At 43.9% G+C, this 20,061-nt stretch overlaps 4 protein-coding genes across 4 annotated transcripts; 3 read left to right on the forward strand and 1 right to left on the reverse strand.

Moving 5' to 3' along the window:
* Positions 1–5,111: 5,111 nt before the first annotated feature.
* On the reverse strand, positions 5,112–5,834 carry LOC105889219 (histone H4). The gene has a single exon (XM_012815020.3). The coding sequence runs from the start codon at positions 5,802–5,804 to the stop codon at positions 5,493–5,495; it is 312 nt and encodes a 103-aa protein (XP_012670474.1). The 5' UTR covers positions 5,805–5,834; the 3' UTR covers positions 5,112–5,492.
* A 4,464-nt stretch (positions 5,835–10,298) lies between these two features.
* Positions 10,299–11,619, forward strand: LOC105910311 (histone H1-like). Its single transcript, XM_012839021.3, has one exon. It carries the CDS (start codon positions 10,326–10,328, stop codon positions 10,953–10,955), a length of 630 nt encoding a protein of 209 aa, XP_012694475.2. The 5' UTR covers positions 10,299–10,325; the 3' UTR covers positions 10,956–11,619.
* Positions 11,232–13,202, forward strand: LOC105891627 (histone H3). The gene is made up of 4 exons (XM_031561992.1): positions 11,232–11,246; positions 11,928–12,045; positions 12,455–12,464; positions 12,695–13,202. Exons 1-4 carry the CDS (start codon positions 11,232–11,234, stop codon positions 13,200–13,202), a joined length of 651 nt encoding a protein of 216 aa, XP_031417852.1.
* A 1,256-nt stretch (positions 13,203–14,458) lies between these two features.
* On the forward strand, positions 14,459–17,730 carry LOC105904073 (deleted in malignant brain tumors 1 protein-like). Its single transcript, XM_031561994.1, has 4 exons — positions 14,459–14,666; positions 15,716–16,036; positions 16,504–16,706; positions 17,569–17,730. The coding sequence occupies exons 1-4, from the start codon at positions 14,459–14,461 to the stop codon at positions 17,728–17,730; spliced, it is 894 nt and encodes a 297-aa protein (XP_031417854.1).
* Positions 17,731–20,061: the final 2,331 nt, after the last annotated feature.

The raw sequence follows: 20,061 nt of genomic DNA on the forward strand, positions 1-20,061 counted from the left end.
AGATGAGCAGATGAGAGGAGCAGATAAGAGGAGCAGATGCCAGTAAGATGTCTCATCTAGCAGTGCTAACAGATTAGCACAGGCCCTGTCTCATCTAACATGCAGTGCTAACAGATTAGCACAGGGCCTGTCTCATCTAGCAGTGCTAACAGATTAGCACAGGGCCTGTCTCATCTAACATGCAGTGCTAACAGATTAGCACAGGCCTGTCTCATCTAGCATGCAGTGCTAACAGATTAGCACAGGCCCTGCCTCAGCTAACATGCAGTGCTAACAGATTAGCACAGGCGCTGTCTCATCTAACATGCAGTGCTAACAGATTAGCACAGGGCCTGTCTCATCTAGCAGTGCTAACAGATTAGCACAGGCCCTGTCTCATCTAACATGCAGTTTTAATAGAGTAGCACAGGCCGGGCCTGGTCTGTATGAATACACAGACCAGTTACACCGAATGAGAAACAATATGGGAAACACAAGAAATTGAGGGGAACTAGCAATGACCGGAAGTGACGTGACAGGTGAGGGGCTGGGAAAAGAACACTTGGAACAAAAGCACATATGAAAACATCAACAAAACCACAAGGCAGAAAAGTAAACACACAGAGCACATGGAGAACAAAGCAAAAGAGAAAGTAATGACAAAATGCCCAGCAAGGTCGCCGAAACACAGGATCCCAGTTAAAACCTGAGAGTACTGTGTTTTTTCAAGGTCTGGTGCACGTGTTCTGTATTCTGTTTCTGAAGATGAATTTCTGGAAGTCTAAATAAGATGTAAAAAGAAAAACACACGTGTGTATGTATGTGTGTGTGTGAGAGAGAGTGGGTGTTTGTTTGTGTGTGTGTGTGTTTGTATTTTATGTGTGTAATGTCTGTTTGTGTGTGTGTGTGTGTGAGTGGGTGTGTTATGTGTGTTTGTGTGTGTGTGTGTGTGTCTGTGTGTGTGTTATCTGTGTGAGTATGTCTGTTAAGTGTGTTTGTGTGTTGTGTATGTGTGTGTGTGTGTGTGTGTGAGTGGGCGTGTTATGCGTGTTTGTGTGTGTGTGTGTGTGTGTGTGTGAGTGGGCGTGTTATGCGTGTTTGTGTGTGTGTGTGTGTGTGTGAGTGGGTGTGTTATGTGTGTGTGGTTTGTGGTTTCCTGTGTGGCTGTGTGTTTATGATGCAGAAACGGATGTTTCCATGTCCCTAATACTAAAGGCATGAAAGTGTCAAATACTTTCATATTATGAAATCAACTTTTAAATCACAACAAACAGTTTTATAAGTTCATACTAAATGTTTTCCTTATCGTACCACACGATCAGTCACGTCTAACACCAAGCAGAAACATAGTTCACATCTGTCGTAAAGCATGTCTCATTACCTTGGGTTATGGAGAGAAGAAGAAGAATCCGTGCCGGAGAGAGAGAGGGGGCCATTTTCTTCATTAGACGCTTAATCGTTTCATTAATTCATTCACTCATTCACTCATTCACTCATTCATTCATTGGGTATGGTGGAACTGAAAACAGAAAAAACGCTGGTGTTCAGTCAGTTTGTTCAGTCATACGAGAAACAGCTGTTAAGTGTCATCAGGGTGTGCGTGATCAATACCAATGAACATGTGAACAGACACAACACATACACTCAGTTTCCTAGAACATGCATTGGATAAAGTGTTTCAAACCCTCAGTAATCAACGTAAAAAAAAGAGTACAGCAGACACAACTCTTACCGTGTGGAGAGCGATCTTCAGCGTCAGTCGCGTCTAAGCAGGAACACAAATACGTCTAAAACTGAACAGTCTGTGGTTGACCTCGAGAACAGGAAGAGAACTCGTCTCTTATGTGTTCTCTCCTCCTCCTACTTCTTTTTTTTTTCCACCACTAGCTTTCTCTCGAATAATTAGCACCGAAAGTGGGACACTTCCACACATTTACATTTACATTTAGTCATTTAGCAGACGCTTTTATCCAAAGCGACTTACATATGTGCGACTTACAATGTATACACATTTTACATTTACACTGATGGCACACTGCACATCAGGAGCAATTAGGGGTTCAGTGTCTTGCTCAAGGACGCTTCGACAGGGAATCGAACTAGCAACCTTCTGTTTACTAAACGACTTCTCTACCTACTGTACCACTGCCGCCTCCACACAACCTGAGGGGTGTGCATGTGTGTTCATGTGTGTCTGGCTATCAAAATGGCCGACCCATCACAAACTAGTAGACTGTAAACTAAATGAATAACAAAATAAAATACAATAAAACTACAGTCAAATGAGTTACTCCTTCTTCCTCAGAGGGGACATGTGTGTGTCAGGCTCTAACAGGCCCTGTTCTAAACGACCCACTGCATTAGGCAACCAACTTGTGTTCCTTCCTCTTTTTTTACGGTGAGCTTTCATGAGTAGTCTCCACAGATCACAAGACGTGTGTGTGTATGTGTGTGTGTGTGTGTGTTTGTGTGTGTGTGTGTGTGTGTGTGTGATCCTTCCCTATGAGTCCCCTGTCTGACAGCCACCTGATAGCAATGACCATTAACCACCAATAGGGGTATCTATCACTCCATTAGACACAGATGGTGTTTGTTGTTTGGATGCTTTTACAGTAGTGTCTTAACCGTAAACCTCTATTGTTTTTTTATATGTCATGTAAATAGCCTTGGATGAAACTGTCTGCAAAATACACTAAATACGAGTACTGTTGTTTATTTTTTATTTCAATTTTTAGTTTATAATTAATATTTATAATGTTTGTTTTGAGCTTTGTGCCATGAACAATGCAATACACAACTCAGAATGTGAGCGTGTGTGTCCGAGTGGCCATTCACCTCTTCTCCCTTTCACTTAGCCAATCATGTTTGGTAATGCAGTGTAATAGCCATTCACCACCACCAGGGGCTCTGTCACACTACTGCTCTTGGGAACATGTGTTTGTGTACAACCTCTGTTAACATGTGTTTGTGTGTGCGTGTATGTGTGTGTGTGTGCACAACCTCTTCATGTGTGTTTGTGTGTGTACAACCTCTTCACGTGTGTTTGTGTGTGCACAACCCCTGTTCACATGTGTGTGTGTGTGTGCACAGCCCTGTTCACATGTGTATGTGTGTGTGTGTGCACAGCCTCTGTTCACATGTGTATGTGTGTGTGTGTGCTAGAAAAACCTTTGTTCACATGTGTTTGTGTGTGTGTGTGTGTGTGTGTGTGTGTGTGCACAACCTCTGTTCACATATGTGTGTTCAAGCTCTGTTCACATGTGTGTGTCTGTGCACAACCTCTGTTCATATGTGTGTATGTGTGTGTGCATGTGTGTGTGTGTGTGTGTGTGTCTGCACAACCTCCATTCACATGTGTGTATGTGTGTGTGCATGTGTGTGTGCACAACCTCCGTTCACATGAGTGTATGTGTGTGTGCATGTGTGTGTGTGTGTGTGTGTGCATGTATGTGTGCACAACCTCCGTTCACATGTGTGTATGTGTGTGTGCATGTGTGTGTGCACAACCTCTGTTCACATATGTAAGTATGTGTGTGTGTGTGTGTGTGTGCATGTGCATGTATGTGTGTGCACAACCTCTGTTCACATGTGTGTGTGTCTTTGCACAACCTCTGTTCACATGTGTGTATGTGTGTGTGCATGTGTGCGCGTGCATGTACAGTATGTGTGTGCACAACCTCTGTTCATATGTGTGTGTTTGTGCACAACCGCTGTTCACGTGTGTGTGTGTGTGTGTGTGTGTGCACAACCCCTGTTCACATATGTGAGTGTGTGTGTGTACAACCCTTGTTCACATGTGTGTGTGTGTGTTCTTTCAGCTTTCACAGCATTGTTTACTGAGAGCAGAGGCACTGGCCTGCTGCACTTTGGCCTGCATTTGTGTGTGTGTGTGTGTGTGTGTGTGTGTGTGTGTGTGTGTGTGTGTTTTGGCCTGCATTTGTATGTGTGCGCGCACACTTTGGCCTGCATTTGTGTACGATCCCGTGGCTTCAGACGCAGAGCAAACTACTGACACATGCAAGATCACAACTCCACCCCTCCATAGGGAGCACACATGCCATTTGGACTGAATGCCTGTGCAGAACTGTAACCCGCTTTGCAATATGTGCCAAATGAAGAAATGAAAACATGTTACCCGAGTAGTCGGCACAGATCACAAGACGTGTGTGTATGTGAAATGTGTGCCTGTGCATAACTGTAACCTGCTTTGTAGTATGTACCAAATGAAGACACAACAACATGTAACCTGCAGTGGAGAGTTACTTTATTCAGTCTTTGATATACGTACAAAGTTCAAGTCAATGTACTGCTTCATTCATTGCATTTCCCCATGGAGAACACTGGCACATCCTGTCTAGTGCATTTAGTAGCATGTAGCATGTAACGGTGAGGTTGCAGACCAACCAACTGAATACCCCTACCTTTCCAAACGTGTAGGATAACACCTACGATGGCCGTCAGACGTTCTAGAGCCAGTGATGCATCTTATCAGTTCAGGGCTACAGGAGAATCAAGGCGGTGCAACAACATGGAGGACTCCGTGGTTGAGACCGCGCTTGCTACGCAAATATGAAGGGCTCTTTCAAAGATAAGATAAAGAAAACAAAACGATTGGTCATTACTGGTGATTATTGTTACTACAAGCATAATTATGAATACTACAGTCCATTTCTGTTAATAGATCCCCCTTAATCTAGTTGAGTGAAAAACTATATTACAGGTTACATAGAACACACTAACACAGAACACTGCAACATATTGGAAGTGCCTTTACGAAAAGTGTGGGTGACCCTTAAAAGGACCTTCATGTAGAAACAAGAACGAAATACATGTTAATTTGAGCCTTTGTTCCCTCCAACACGGCGTGCTTCCCTAACTCACCCGGCAGAAGCAGACGCACTGCAGTCTGGATCTCCCTGGAGGTGATGGTGGAACACTTGTTGTAGTGATCCAGGCGGGAAGCCTGCCCAGCGATGTGCTCGAAAATGTCGTTCAGGAAGGAATTCATAATGCTCATCGCTTTAGAAGAGATTCCAGTGTGGGGATGAATTTGCTTCAAGACTGTGTACACAGACTGCATAGCTTTCCGTATTTCTTGCCTCCCTTTTCTGCGGTCTTGTTTACGGCTTTTTTGTAACCTTCTTCTTTGGAGCGGATTTCGCTGGTTCAGGCATAATAATTGGCTAGTTTCTGCACTTGTAATGGCGAAGAGGTAGACATGCTGTTTCTATACACACCCGTAGGAAACTAGAGTTCGGCATCATTCCCCCTGTCCATGACCAAGGAAAGTGTCATTGGTTAATAAACGAGGGGAGGAGCCGTTAGACCAACTCAGTGCCTCCCACGAATTGTGAGATCACCGCTGACATAGTACTTTTATCGCAATAGGAATGGCCAACGTTGATTTCGTTAAATATACATTTCAATACCGCAGGTTCTGGGTACGTGCTTTTTAAAGATGACGTGGGTGGCTCTTAAAAGAGCCTTTGAGTTGAAAGAAGCAGGTTATGTCTTCAACCACCAAATCCGTACAGAGTACGGCCCTGGCGTTTCAGTGCGTAAACGACGTCCATGGCGGTCACGGTCTTTCTCTTGGCGTGCTCAGTGTAAGTGACGGCATCACGGATCACGTTCTCGAGGAACACCTTCAGCACACCACGAGTTTCTTCGTAAATGAGACCAGAAATACGCTTCACGCCACCACGACGAGCCAAGCGACGAATCGCAGGTTTGGTTATACCCTGGATGTTATCACGGAGAACTTTACGATGGCGCTTGGCGCCGCCTTTCCCTAGTCCTTTACCGCCTTTTCCTCTTCCGCTCATCTTCAGGAGTATTCAAGTCCGACAGTGATGTACTGGATAGCGCTCAGACCGCTGTGTTTATATGTAGTCAGAGGACCTCTTTGAAGACTTCTATGCGTCACTACGGCACGCCCAGACAACACGCTTAACCCTTGTCCTCAGTTGAGAAACAATGTAGCCCTACCTTTGAAAGGAGAAGTAGCCGTATTTTGAGATGGCCAAATCTTCACTGTGATCCATGATTGATGTATGCCACAGATACAAAAAGAAATAGCCCTAATTTGAGATGGCTATATCCCACTGTGATGCATTATTGATGTATGCGACAGATAATACCCCAGACCTTTGAAATAAATAACTGTTATTTGTGTCTGATCACAGATTTTACTTAAACGTTAATGTTGGTTGTAAACGAATGGATAGATTCAAGTTGTTGTTGTGTTGCAAACTGTAGGTTGATAATTAGTTTGATTAATTATGAACTCATTCGTTTGTATTTTAGTTTATTTGAGACAACATTGACAACATTTCTATTATTTGTCTAAAATAACAAACTCTATTTAGATAGTGTCTCTGTGGCGAAACTGAGGAAATAAGCAACCACGGCCAAATCAAAATCAGTTGTGTGGCGGAGGCGCATAGTGTAACTCATAGTGTAACTCGCCCATGGGAATATCCTGAGGGAGATGAAACGTCATGCTGCTATTTTCTTTTAATAATCCTGTTCTTCCAAAGAAACGCATGGTGATATACCCTTGGAAGGAAGAGAGGGATGGGTGGAGAGACAGAGACGATGTGAGTATGGGCAGTGCAAGATAATTGAGTGTGCTCTGCCAACTATATAAAATACATAAAATGTATATCTCCTTATCAAATATGACATGGATTTGATAAAAAAAAAATTCGATCTTCTTACAAATCTGGCCACAAGTTTGAACATTAAAACATTGTTTGACAGGCTTAGGCTACTTAGGCCTGCTTAGGCTCAGTTAAACACGCACTGCAGTTCACACAGAAGTGGCTGCCTGCTACGTCCACCAAATGCTACCAAAACTGGTCTCACACGTTACAGCAATACAAAAAAAAACATCAAGAGGAGCAAAAACCCTGTAATTTCACACGCCCAGCTCTGATTTTACGTTTGAAGTTCAAATCTAAACCAAACGAAATCACACTATGACTTTAGTAGACAATTGAAGTGATCTCTTTATTAATCACTAAATTCATGTTGCATCTTCATACAACTATTACTGTGTTGATATAGGGTTACTATTCGCATCCAGTCGACTTAATAATAATAATTAAGACCATTGTCAGGTTTTTAATGGCACACACGACACACTGGAACACACACGTGCATATATGGAGGCGACACAGGACACACACGCAGGTAGGCCTGAGGTGAATTTATTTTCTGCTTTTTCCCATCCTGGACCGTCCTTCCTCAAGGACCCCCCAGGAGCAGTGGGCAGCTTTGCAGCACCCGAAGACCAAGTGAAGTGAACTGTCCATCTTTGGTCAGGGATGGACATGAGTTCTGTTATTTTGCATGTTTTTACTGTAGGGGAGAACATGCAAACTCCACACAGAAAGGCCCGGGAGATAGCCCACCTGAGCACTGTGCACTCTGGGGAGGACCTGCCCCCCAGAGCCAACAGCGCCCCATGCGGGAATCGAACCCATGACCTTCTTGCTGTGAGGCAGCAGTGCAAGCAGTGCAAGCAACTGAGCCACCGTGCCACTTATTACTAATGGCCTGAGATCTTATGCTCTGTAGTCAACACCACGGCGTAGAGACGCGGAGCAGGCGAGGTGGTACTGTGTTTCAACGTGTTCAAAACAGATCAAATTTGATTGTAAAAAAATGTTTGTGTGCCTCCTCATCTGCTTTATGGATAACTGAGGCTTGTAACTTGGTCTTTAGCTGTTTGTGAAATGCACAGCAACTGATTTTAGGCCTTTTATAGTTCTGTTATGTCCACAAATTAAACGTCGATAACCTCAAATTGCTTGATGACTATAGGTTTGTCTAACTGTTGCACCATGAATACTCCCAAGAAGGCTACAAAAGCCTGCAGCTCTCAAGAAGGCAGCCAAGAGCCCAAAGAAGGCCAAGCCTGCCACGCCCAAAGCAGCAGCGAAGCCTGAGTTCCTAGCAGAGCAGCATCATTCACAGCAGGCCTTGTATCATATGGCAGCATCATTCACAGCAGGCCTTGTATCATATGGCAGCATCATTCACAGCAGTAGTGTTTAGGCCTTGTATTATATGGCCACATCATTCACAGCAGTAATCTGTAGGCCTTGTATCATGGCTGCATCATTCACAGCTGTAGTCTGTAGGCCTTGTATCATATGGCAGCATCATTCACAGCAGTAGTCTGCAGGCCTTGTATCATATGGCAGCATCATTCACAACAGTAGTGTGTACGCCTTGTATCATGGCCACATCATTCACAGCTGTTGTCTCTAGGCCTTGTATCATATGGCAGCATAATTCACAGCAGTAGTCTGAAGGCCTTGTATCATGGCAGCATCATTCACAGCAGTAGTGTGTAGGCCTTGTATCATAGATAGATAGATAGATAGATGGATACTTTATTAATACCGAGGGAAATTTAGGTCATCCAGTAGCTTATACACATATACACCTATACACCTCACCGACATACACACATACGTAAATCACATATACATACACATAGGGAGAACATATTCACACAGAGTGTTTCCAGACACAGGAAAGGGTCTGACCCTATTGTACAGAGTGCAATGATTTTGACATTGTCGGTGTCCAGGAGGAAAGTGGGGAAAGTGATCTTGTGCTGCTGATGTGGATAGTGCAAAAAAATATAATGTTCTTGTGGTTGTGCTTGTGAGGATGGGTAGTGCAAGATAGTGATCTTGTGCTTGTGTGTGTGTGTGTCTTTGGAAAGTGCAAAGAGCAAAGTGATAGTGCAGAATATGTAAGTGGTAAAGTCTGTGCATGGGGCTGAGATGAGATGAGCAGGGGAGGGCAGACTGAGGTAGACTCATGCAGAGAAGTCCATCTCCCTCCCCCTCCCCTTCTGCGTGGCGTTAAAAAGCTGAATGGCCCTGGGGACAAAAGACTTCCGCAGCCTGTCCGATGAGCATGACAGTGACAGGAGTCTGCCACTGAATATGCTCTTCTGTCTGTTGAGAGTACTGTGTAGTGGGTGGTGGACATTGTCCAAGATAGTCAGCAACCTACTCAGGGTCCTTCTCTCTGTCACCGTTGTGCGGCAGTCCAGTTCGGTGCCCACAACAGCTCCCGCCTTCCTCACCAGTCTGTCCAGTCGCCCCGCATCCCTCTTCTTTATGCTGCCTCATATGGCAGCATCATTCACAGCTGTAGTCTGTAGGCCTTGTATCATATGACCTCATCATTCACAGCAGTAGTCTGTAGGCCTTGTATCATAGATAGATAGATAGATAGATAGATAGATGGATACTTTATTAATCCCGAAGGAAATTTAGGCCTCATCATTCACAGCAGTAGTCTGTAGGCCTTGTATCATATGGAAGGAAGAGAGGGATGGGCAGAGAGAGATCCTGTGAGTGTGGGGACTGTATGCTGCAGTGCGTGTGTTCTGTCATACAGAACATAAATCCATATAAAATATGGCATGGATCTGGATTAAAAACAAAACGCTAATCTTCGAACACATTTGGTCACCAGTTTGAACACTGAAACCTTGTTTGACAGAGTTAGGCTACTCTCAATTAAACTGGCCTCACACGTTACAGCAATGCATGTACAAAGAATACATACATTATAACAAGCGAAATCACAATACTCCGTGACAGGAAAACTAGTCACCCGATGAGTCCACAACAATTTAATTCAGTTTTTTCATGAATACATTAGCCTGAATTCATGTCCCATATGTGTAAAACTATGAATGTGATGATATAGGGATCGCATCCAATCGAGTTATATTTGCTCCAAGGCTCCAAGTCCTGTCCTAGGCAACACCACGGCTAGGGACGCTGAGTAGGTGCGGCGGCGGCACTGTGTTTCGCCACGTTCAAAACAGATCAAATTTGATCATAAACATTCTTCAGAGTGCACCTCTTCATCTCTTTTATGTTTTAATGAGGCATGCAACTTGATCTTTCGCTATTCATGAAATGCACAGCGACCAATTGTATGCGTTTAATAGTGATGTTGTGTCCACGAATTAACCGTCGATAACCTCAATCGCTCGATGACTATAGGTTTGTCTAACTGTTGCAACATGAATACTCAGAGATTACAAACCCTGATTACATTACAGGAAAGTACACACTTTATTCTTTTAATCCGGCTCCTTATTTTTCTGTAATTGCGGTTTCATCACAGTTGTTTTTCTCTCTATGGGAAAGGAGAAAACACATCTGTGCGTTTTGCCGAGGCGAAGCTTGCGCAGCTCTTTGAGTTGAGTCTGAACGGTTCTCATGTCGACTTTAATACCAGCCCACTGCGTCCTCAATTATTCTCTAGCTCTCACTTGCTGTCCGATCAGTAGAAAGCAAATCACAATGGCAGAAGTCGCCCCAGCACCTCCTCCCGCTAAAGCCATGAAGAAGAAGGCTGTTAGGCCAAAGCAAACAGGACCAAGTGTCGGCGAACTGATCGTGAAATCTATTTCTGCATCCAAGGAGAGGAAAGGAGTTTCTCTTGCAGCTCTGAAAAAGGATCTGGCTGCCGGCGGATACGACGTAGAAAAGAAAAATGCTCGTGTCAAGTTGGCCATCAAGAGTCTAGTTGCTAAGGGAACACTGGTTCAACTTAAAGGCACTGGTGCGACTGGCTCCTTCAAGCTGAACAAGACACAAGCCGAGGCACAGAAGAAGACTGTGAAGAAAGCCGCTCCTAAAGCGAAGAAACCTGCAGCAAAGAAGCCTGCTGCAGCAAAGAAACCCGCTGCAGCAAAGAAACCCAAGAAGGTAGCGGTGGCAAAAAAGCCAGCGGTGGCTAAGAAGTCTCCGAAGAAAGCCAAGAAGCCAGCCACCCTTAAGAAGGCCACAAAGAGTCCCAAGAAGGCTACAAAACCCGCAGCTCCCAAGAAGGCAGCCAAGAGCCCGAAGAAGGCCAAGGCTGCTAAGCCCAAAGCAGTAGCGAAGCCTGAGGCGGCTAAACCTAAGAGGGCTGCCCCTAAGCAGAGGTAGAAATGTTTATATGATCTGCAAGCAAAGGCTCTTTTAAGAGCCACCCAATAATTTCACCTAAAGCTCTTACTCCGAATTAAAACATTTAGTAACAGTAACATCTAGGTAGTTATCACATTATATAATGTGTGTAAGCTATACATTACAGTCTAGCCTACTACATTTCTGATGCAAGTGGACCAGAAGTGGCAAACCACCTGTGATGCAGTGGTTTGTCTGTCTCAAGCCTCACGTGGAAACATAATAGCCGGCGTAGCATAATACCACCCGGGACATATGGCTGAAGACCTGGTATGAAGTTAAATGCACCATTTGGTATAATTTACCCAGAGTTGATTAAACCGGATTACTATCAGCCAAAAACTAGCCGACTTCGAATGCATTTAGACGTGCAAACGGAGACAGCGATACAAATATAATTATTTGTTTATTTTCATCTATTTGGGAAAAGGAATAAACAAAGCATACGTGATACAATTCATTTTACACCACGAGACTCAATTGCATTTATATTTATATCATGAGGGGAAGTGTTTAGAAACGGCAAAACAAATCTTATCTGTCAATGAAAGGATAACAAGTATGGTAGCATTCTGGGTCTATAGTTATAAATTCACGCCTAAATGCTCCGGCTTTTTCTAACGTTTATTTGTTTTGAAAGTGGCCAAGGAAGCGGGAAAGTGATTAACAAAAAAGGCCACTAAAAGATACGTCACACAAGGTGACACAAAATTGTCTTGCCTTTGATTGGCTTATTCTTTCTGCATCGCAGCCATAGGGAGTTGCTGCTAGCTCCACTCTAAAATCACTCCCCGTTCGCAGCGCTGTCACGCTCTCTAAGTCTAGTAGATGTACAGCAAAGGCATAATCACTATTTTGTCACAATGAGCGGTAGTGGGAAAACCGGTGGATAGGCTGGAGCCAAAGCTAAGACTCGTTCCTCCGGGGCTGTTCCCCGTCGGCCGTGTGCAGAGGCTGCTGCGCAAGGGCAACCGTGTCGGTGTCGGTGCTTGGGCTCCAGTTTATGTGGCTGCCGTGCTCGAGTACCTGACTGCTGAGATCCTGGATACCTTGGATTCAAATGTGAAAAGTACCCGAACAGTTTGACATGATAATCGAGACTAGTTGTTGCCATTAAACGTTCCACCTATGCATATGCACGTCTGCCTCGACCAGTTGTGAAGTTATATTTATGAACTGGAAATAGCGATGGAATGAAGTCTTATCCATCACAGTGGATGCCACATTGTTCTACACAAGTCCAAGTTTCAAGAAGAAAGCTCAAAAACTGCCATCAGAATAGTTGCAGTCACTGAAACAATGTAGTCTACATTGTTTCAGTGACTGCGACTATATCCAGCAGACGATTTTTACATGAGTTTTGTACAGCCTACTAGGTATGCTGGCTACGTATGATTTAGCTTGCTTTCACATTGTTTGCCTCTGTACATTTAGACATTATAATTGCAGAAGCCTATCATTTGTGTCTTTCGGTGTAGCTCTACGTTTGTACGGCATGTGACTTTTCGTCATAATTTTCGTCTCATTTTGACTACAATTCGAATCATATTTAGGTATATTGGTTATACCTGACTTACATAAAGCGAAGACTATGTGGATATTGTATATGGAATACATTTTAAATAGCAGATTTGAATGTAAGGAAATGTTGCAAAAGATTTGTTCGATAGTTCGAATTCCAGGCGTCATCCGGAAGTACAAATATTTTGTCCAATCAGTGGAGGCCAAAGTAGCGACGTATCAGTGGGAAGCTCACTGTTGGAGGCTTTAAAAAGACCATGTTCCCGCGGAAATGTTCATTCACCTACACCAGCAATGGCAAGAACCAAGCAAACCGCTCGTAAATCCACCGGTGGCAAAGCCCCGAGGAAGCAGCTCGCTACTAAGGCTGCACGCAAGAGTGCACCAGCCACCGGTGGCGTGAAGAAGCCTCATCGTTACAGGCCTGGCACCGTGGCTCTGAGGGAAATCCGTCGTTATCAGAAGTCCACCGAGTTGCTGATCCGTAAACTGCCTTTTCAGCGTCTGGTCCGAGAAATCGCACAGGACTTCAAGACTGACCTGCGTTTCCAGAGTTCTGCGGTCATGGCTCTTCAGGAGGCTAGCGAGGCTTACCTAGTCGGTCTGTTTGAGGACACCAACCTGTGCGCCATCCACGCTAAGAGGGTCACCATCATGCCCAAAGACATCCAGCTGGCTCGTCGCATTCGCGGAGAGCGCGCTTAAATTTACATCAACACAAAGTACAACGGCTCTTTTAAGAGCCCCCTCATTATGTCTTTCTAGAAGTTTACGTTCCAGTTTTTAAATACTTCGACTGTTTTGACATACAGCAGGCCTGCGAATTTGAAATGTGTAGTTCATGTGAATGGCAATTGGAAACAGGATTATATATGAAATCAGAATATGACTTTTGGGTAAAGACGTTAAAACGTTCATATAGCATTATATGAACACGTACAATATAATTAGTTATTAACAAAAGGTGGAACCGTAATCACTCGAACTTGGAAGACCTAAACGTTTTACGCTACAATCACTGGCTGTCACATAACAAACAGAACACGGAAGTACAATCACCCATACCCCACTCCCGCTACACGCCACAGGGATTTAATACAATACGTTGTGTTTGTTTTGATATTGGTGGTTAATTCTTCGTGATGTGCAAAGGAAGGCTATGTAAGACACTGAAACTTCGGATGCAACTGCGGCGGGAAGTGTTTTGATAAATATTTGAAACCACAGAATAAGGATTTCATGTTTTAAAACCAATGCAACATCGACATCTCACGGCCGTTTGCGTTAGTGCTGGACGTCACGTTTTGCTACACGCAAAAATATGTAACAAAATAGAGTATGTACATCCGATGTGCAACGGCACAATATTAGTATACGTTTGTTGATGTGTGTTTGCAAGTGCCTCTCTCTCTCCCTCTGACTTTAAGCTTAATTAATATATTGGAGCCGTGAGTGTGAAGACAGACTCATGCACACAGTAAGCAGATAGGCCTCAGTGCTGGGCTCGGGCTCGGGTCTTTGTTCTGTTTGGAGGTGAGCGGTGTATGGCAGTTGGGAGTAGCTCCTTGGAGATCAGATTTTACCTGCAAGTTGCAAAAACACATATAGACAGAGACAGGTGATCTTGGTGTTGGCACTTTGCTCTCTGCCAGTCACCTTATCAGTTGAATGAATACTTGAACATGCTCCCCTATCTTTTAGCAAACGTAAAACATCAAATCTTTTTCATGTCAGGTGGAAGCAACACTATTTTTATTATTATTAATAATAATATTCTTGTTGTAGTTAATATTATTATTATCATTATTATTGTTGTTGTTATATATATAGCTACTATAATATGTGTCCCTCTTTAATATTTTTTTTCTCCAGTTTATGATGAGGTGAGACTCAGGGGGCAGCAACACCTGTGCAGGGAGAGTGGAGGTAAAGGTGAGGGGTGAGTGGGGGACGGACGATGAATGGGGCATAAACGATGCCCAGGTGGTGTGCCGGCAGCTTGGTTGTGCCAACGCCGTGTCTGCGCCCACTTTGGCCAGGGCACTGGGCCTGTATGGAGGGACGACGTTCGGTGTTCAGGCTCTGAGTTGGCTCTCAACCAGTGCCCTCATCGAGGGTTTGGTGTCCACGACTGTACACATGCTGAAGATGCCGGCGTGGTCTGCTCAGGTGAGACTGTCTTCTTTGTAATACTGCAATTGTTTCTCATGGAATCGACATTTCACATTGTACAGGCACACAACTGAGCTCAGTTCACTGGAGTCATTCTTGTAGAGAGCAGCTACGGAGTATAGAGCAGCCAGCATCAGAGCATATGGAGTTAGAACAGTTAGAGCATATGAAGGGATCTTAACCCATCGAAGTCCATAGAGTTTTAGATGTATAGATGTAGTATGATAAGCTGCAGAGATGCCCAGGACACAAGAGTTAGAGATCTTAATGCTCTCATCTAATCATAGTTGGATGCTAAAAGGATTTTTCCAAATTTGCTAACTAATTGTCAATATGGAGGGAACCCATGGCTCTTGAAGCACCAGAGCCTCACAATAGACCTGCCCCAAATAGTATATATTAACACCTAAGTTAAATCAAAAAGATAAAGCCTTAAAATCAAGCATGTATGAAAGAAATCTAAAATCTCCTTCAGTCCATTAGTACACATGCTAGGTCTTTAGTACACCTGCAAGGTCATGCTACTAAAGAAAGTATATGTCTTGATAATACACACATAGATGGGTTCATGATTACTGATGATAATTCATCATAGATTATACAAGGAGCCTAGCACTAGAAGGTATAGATATGAAGATAGATAGACAGATAGACAGATAGACAGATAGATAGATAGATAGATAGATAGATAGAGAGAGAGAGAGAGAGAGATAGATAGATAGATAGATAGATAGATACATGTTTTTCTTTTGTGTCTTCATTGTTCTTTTCCCATCACTCCCTATCACCCAAGATCCCAACACCCAGATATGTGCAACATGTGGAGTAGATGAGAAATGTGTGAGTGATGAGGGATCACCTGGAGATGCGAGCAAAAAGGTGAGATCTGAGACTTGAAGGAAAACTTCTTCTTCAGGCAATGCAATGCATTCAATTTATATAGTGCCAAAACAATGAAATTGTCTCGAGACGCTTTAAAAATCAAGTGGTGGTCTGTTTCAAAACAACATTTCCCTTAAATATTTGAGTGTTTATCCCCCATTTAGATCTACCTGTGGTACCCGTTCGGCTGGTCGGGGGTAGCGGTCAGTGTTCCGGCCGGGTGGAGGTGAAGTTGCGAGGCACCTGGGGCACGGTGTGCGACGACCTCTGGGACATGAACGACGCCCAGGTGGTCTGCAGGCAGATGGGATGCGGAGAAGCGCTGGCTGCTCCAGGCTCGGGTCGATTTGGTCAGGGCAGTGGCCAGATCTGGATGGACGATGTCGACTGCACTGGCAGCGAGGAGGATCTACACCAGTGCCAGAACAGGGGCATCGGCAGCCATAACTGTGGACACAACAAGGATGCTGGGGTGGTCTGTGCAGGTCAGAAAAGCTATGTGAATTATTCAGAACCTTCTTTGTGGCATTTCCTTAAACATGAAAACATAGACCTCAGAACATTCATGTCTGTCTATCTATCTATCTATCTATCTATCTGTCTATCTATCTATCTGGATGCTGGGGTGGTCTGTGCAGGTCAAAAAAGCTATCTGAATTATTCAGAACCTTCAGAACCTTAAAAAGAAAAACAAATCCCTTTTTAAATTCTAGTTCCAGCTTGGCTAAACAGAACTGAAACAGTGATAGAACAAGAAATTGGTTGGCATTGAATGGTGGGGGCCTCTTTCAAGTCAGGATCTAGGCAATTGGGAAAAAAACATGCAAGCAAAACCCAGCAGGTTTAGTTTTGCAGTGAAAATGCCAGCCCATCGACTCACTACAAGCAATGCATGCATGCTGGAATTGTCCTTATATTGTCCTGATATTTGATCTTACCTTCATTTCCCCAGATCACGCGGCCCTTGACCTTGACCTCACCTGTGGCGAGGACATCCTAGAGGTCAGATTGTCCAGTGCTCGTGTGGAGGCCGGTGGACTGAATGCCTCCACTGCTCACCTGGCCGTCCCACAGTGCACTGCACACGGCGAGCAAAATGGAAGCGTGTATCTGGAGATGCCACGTCGTGACGGCAGCTGTGGCACTGTTCTGCGGGTAAGAGTCTAAGGGCGCCCCCTACTGGGGGAAATTCAGTACAGCCAACAATGACATAGACCGTTTATACTCATTTACAGTCTTCTATGGTAATTTTATGAATCTTAAGATTTAAATGTTTGTTTTGTTTTTTGTTTTGTTTTTATTTGTTTTGGGGGGCAGAGAAAGGTGAAATGTCACTTTCTCATATAGGCGAAACTTCAAACAGTTGTTCCATTTTGACACATGCCATCCAGTCGGTGACACTGACTCTTTGGCCGGTGACTGATAGGTCTAACATTAAGCAAATTCTGCACACAAGAGACTGAACTAAGGATATCACTGTGCCAATTGATTAAAATGTAAATGTAGATGAAATTCATAAAATAATGATGGAATTTATATCAATGGGTTATCACAGTTACTGTTGCAGAACTCAATATCATTCATTGGGAAGCTGCAACTTAACTATTAAGTTTAATAAGTTAAGTTTAATACAAGTTTAATTATTTAAGAAAAGGTACATGTACAAATTTGTGTACAAGTACACTTTTATTATTATTAATTATTATAAGCATGTTTAATATTAAGGCATTAATACCGTACTTGGAGATGAGTTTAGGTCACTATTAATAACAGAAACAAATATGCATAACACATACCTATGAAGTCAATACTTTGTATTACTTTCATAAGCACACTATTATGACTAACATAAGCACACTATTCTGTGTTTACTGGGCACTGCTGTGTACACATACTGTATACATATTTTGTATTGCATCATGTTGTTAAGTTCCATCTCGTTAACGTTTCAAAATGTGCATGTACTTTCGTACGTTTGTACGTTCCCCTGATAGACTGTTTTTTATCTTTTCTGCAGACCAACGGCACGCACAACATTTACTCCAACACCTTATACCTGTACTTCGTCTCGGATGGAAGCGCCCACTACTACAAGCCAATGAGCCTCCCTTTCTCCTGTGTCTACCGGCTTCAGAGGAGGGTCAACTTGAATGTTGTTCTCAGACCTTTTCTGAGGTGAGTTCATTTACCGTAATTTCCGGACTATAAGCCGCTACTTTTTCCCCATGCTTTGAACCTCGCGGCTTAAACAATGACGCGGCTAATTTATGGATTATGATACCTGTGACTGTATACGGTGGCTTTGTGTTTACGGTGGCTTTGTGGAGCTAGGATGCTAGCATGGATGCAGCATGGATGGATTAGCTCCAGGCGATTTCTCAGTATCTCTCAATAACTTAACTAATGTCAAAATAACCACAGTCTACCGGCGTAGACACAACACAACTCAAAACACTTTAGAAAATAAAAGTGTAATACAAATCCAGTCTTTTCAAGTTCTTTAGCTCACTGGTTTCAAACTAGCGTCTTTCTTCTATCTATCTGTCTTCAATCTAACGTGCTAGCTTCTGATTGACTCTTGCAACTGTGCTCTGTTAAAGCAGCAGTGCACTTATCGTAACTGGCAAAACTAATAATCACTATTGTATTACTTTTGATATTCATTTTAGCCTGTGTAAAGTTAATTTGTTTCAATGTACCTTATAGACATGTGCGGCTTATGCTTATGTATGTTAAAAATAATTAAAATTCAGTGGGTGAGGCTTATATTCAGGTGCGCTTAATAGTCCGGAAATTACGGTACAGTAGAATAAAATGTCCTAATGTTTAGAGTTTATTAGAGTTTATTATCATTGACTAGGTTACAGGTATAATACCAACAAAGTCCAAGAACTCAAGGGCAGGTGTCAACCTTTGACACACGACACACTGTTTGGGGTGGATACACTCGTGGTTCAGTGAATGACAAATTAATGGAAAAAGTGAAACTTCATTTCCCAGAGGAGGAGTCCAAAACGGGGGAGATCCAGTGGTCAGGAGCTTCCAACCACAAACATCCGTTCCAAACATCAGGTGCAGACATCAATGTTAAATCATTTTCTGTCTTACTCTGTCTCCCTCTGTTTGTGCATGCGGGAGTGTGTGTGTGTGTGTGTGTGTGTGGTGTGTGTGTGTGTGTGTGTGTGTGTGTGTGCGTGTGCGTGTGCGTGTGCGTGTGCGTGTGCGTGTGCGTGTGCGTGTGCGTGTGCGTGTGCGTGTGCGTGTGCGCGTGCGCGTGCGCGTGCGCGTGCGCGTGCGCGTGCGCGTGCGCGCGCGCGTGTGCGTGCGTGCGTGTGTGTGTGTGTGTTCCTGTCCTCCAAGGAGACAGTGTGTGTGTGTGTGTGTGTTACTGACCTCTAAGGTGACATTGTGTGTGTGTGTGTGTGTGTGTTTCTGTCGTGTGGCAGACTCAAGGGAGCTGTGGAGGAGGGCTCCCCCATCCAGACCTCCATGTCCCTGTACCGTGACCCAGACTACAGAGATCCATACCCGTCCGGGAGCGTCCGTCTGCCCCTGGGCACTGCTCTCTACATGGGCGTCTCAGTGGAGGCCCACTCGGAGGACACAGTGGTGGTGCTGGAGGAATGCTCCATTGGAGAAGTATCTTCCCCCAGCCAGTCGTATCCTCTGCTGAGGAACAGGTATGGGCCTCTCCTTGTGGCTGCGTTCATGTGGGGGAATGGTCTCTCTCTCTCTCTTTCTCTCTTTCTCTCGCTCTCTCTCGCTCTCTCTCTCTCTATCTCTCCCCTCTCTCTCCTCTCCTCTCTCTCTCTCTCTCTCTCTCTCTCTCTCTCTCCTCTCCTCTCTCTCTCTTTCTCCTCTCTCTCTCTCTCTCTCTCTCTCGCTCTCTCTCTCTCTATCTCTCCCCTCTCTCTCCTCTCCTCTCTCTCTCTTCTCCTCTCTCTCTCTCTCTCTCTCTCTCTTTCTCTCGCTCTCTCTCTCGCTCTCTCTCTCTCTATCTCTCCCCTCTCTCTCCTCTCCTCTCTCTCTTTCTCCTCTCTCTCTCTCTCTCTCTCTCGCTCTCTCTCTCTCTATCTCTCCCCTCTCTCTCCTCTCTCTCTCTTTCTCCTCTCTCTCTCTCTCTCTGTCTCTCTCTCTCCTCTCTCTCCTCTCTCTCTCTCTGTTTCATTGATGCAGCAGCAGTGAATGCTGTCAATACATGTTACCCAAATCTGCTCCCAGCTTTGCCAAGGCTCAGTTTCCAGGCAGAAACTTTCTTTTTTTCTTGAGTGTAATGGAGAGAATGGATGAATCATAATGTTTTTGTTTTTAACCCATTGGGAAAGTGATATGCCTTTAATTATTCTATGCCCTCCTCCTAGATTTAAGATATTATAATACAATATTTATATTATAATATAATAGTATAATATTTCAGGTAGTATTGTAATATTATAATATTTAGAATTGTAATATTACTGTACCCTATTGTAGGTATCATTAGCACACAAAAGATAAGAAAGACAAGAAA

This window comes from Clupea harengus, chromosome 24, assembly GCF_900700415.2.
Source record: "Clupea harengus chromosome 24, Ch_v2.0.2, whole genome shotgun sequence".
Taxonomy (NCBI): domain Eukaryota; kingdom Metazoa; phylum Chordata; class Actinopteri; order Clupeiformes; family Clupeidae; genus Clupea; species Clupea harengus.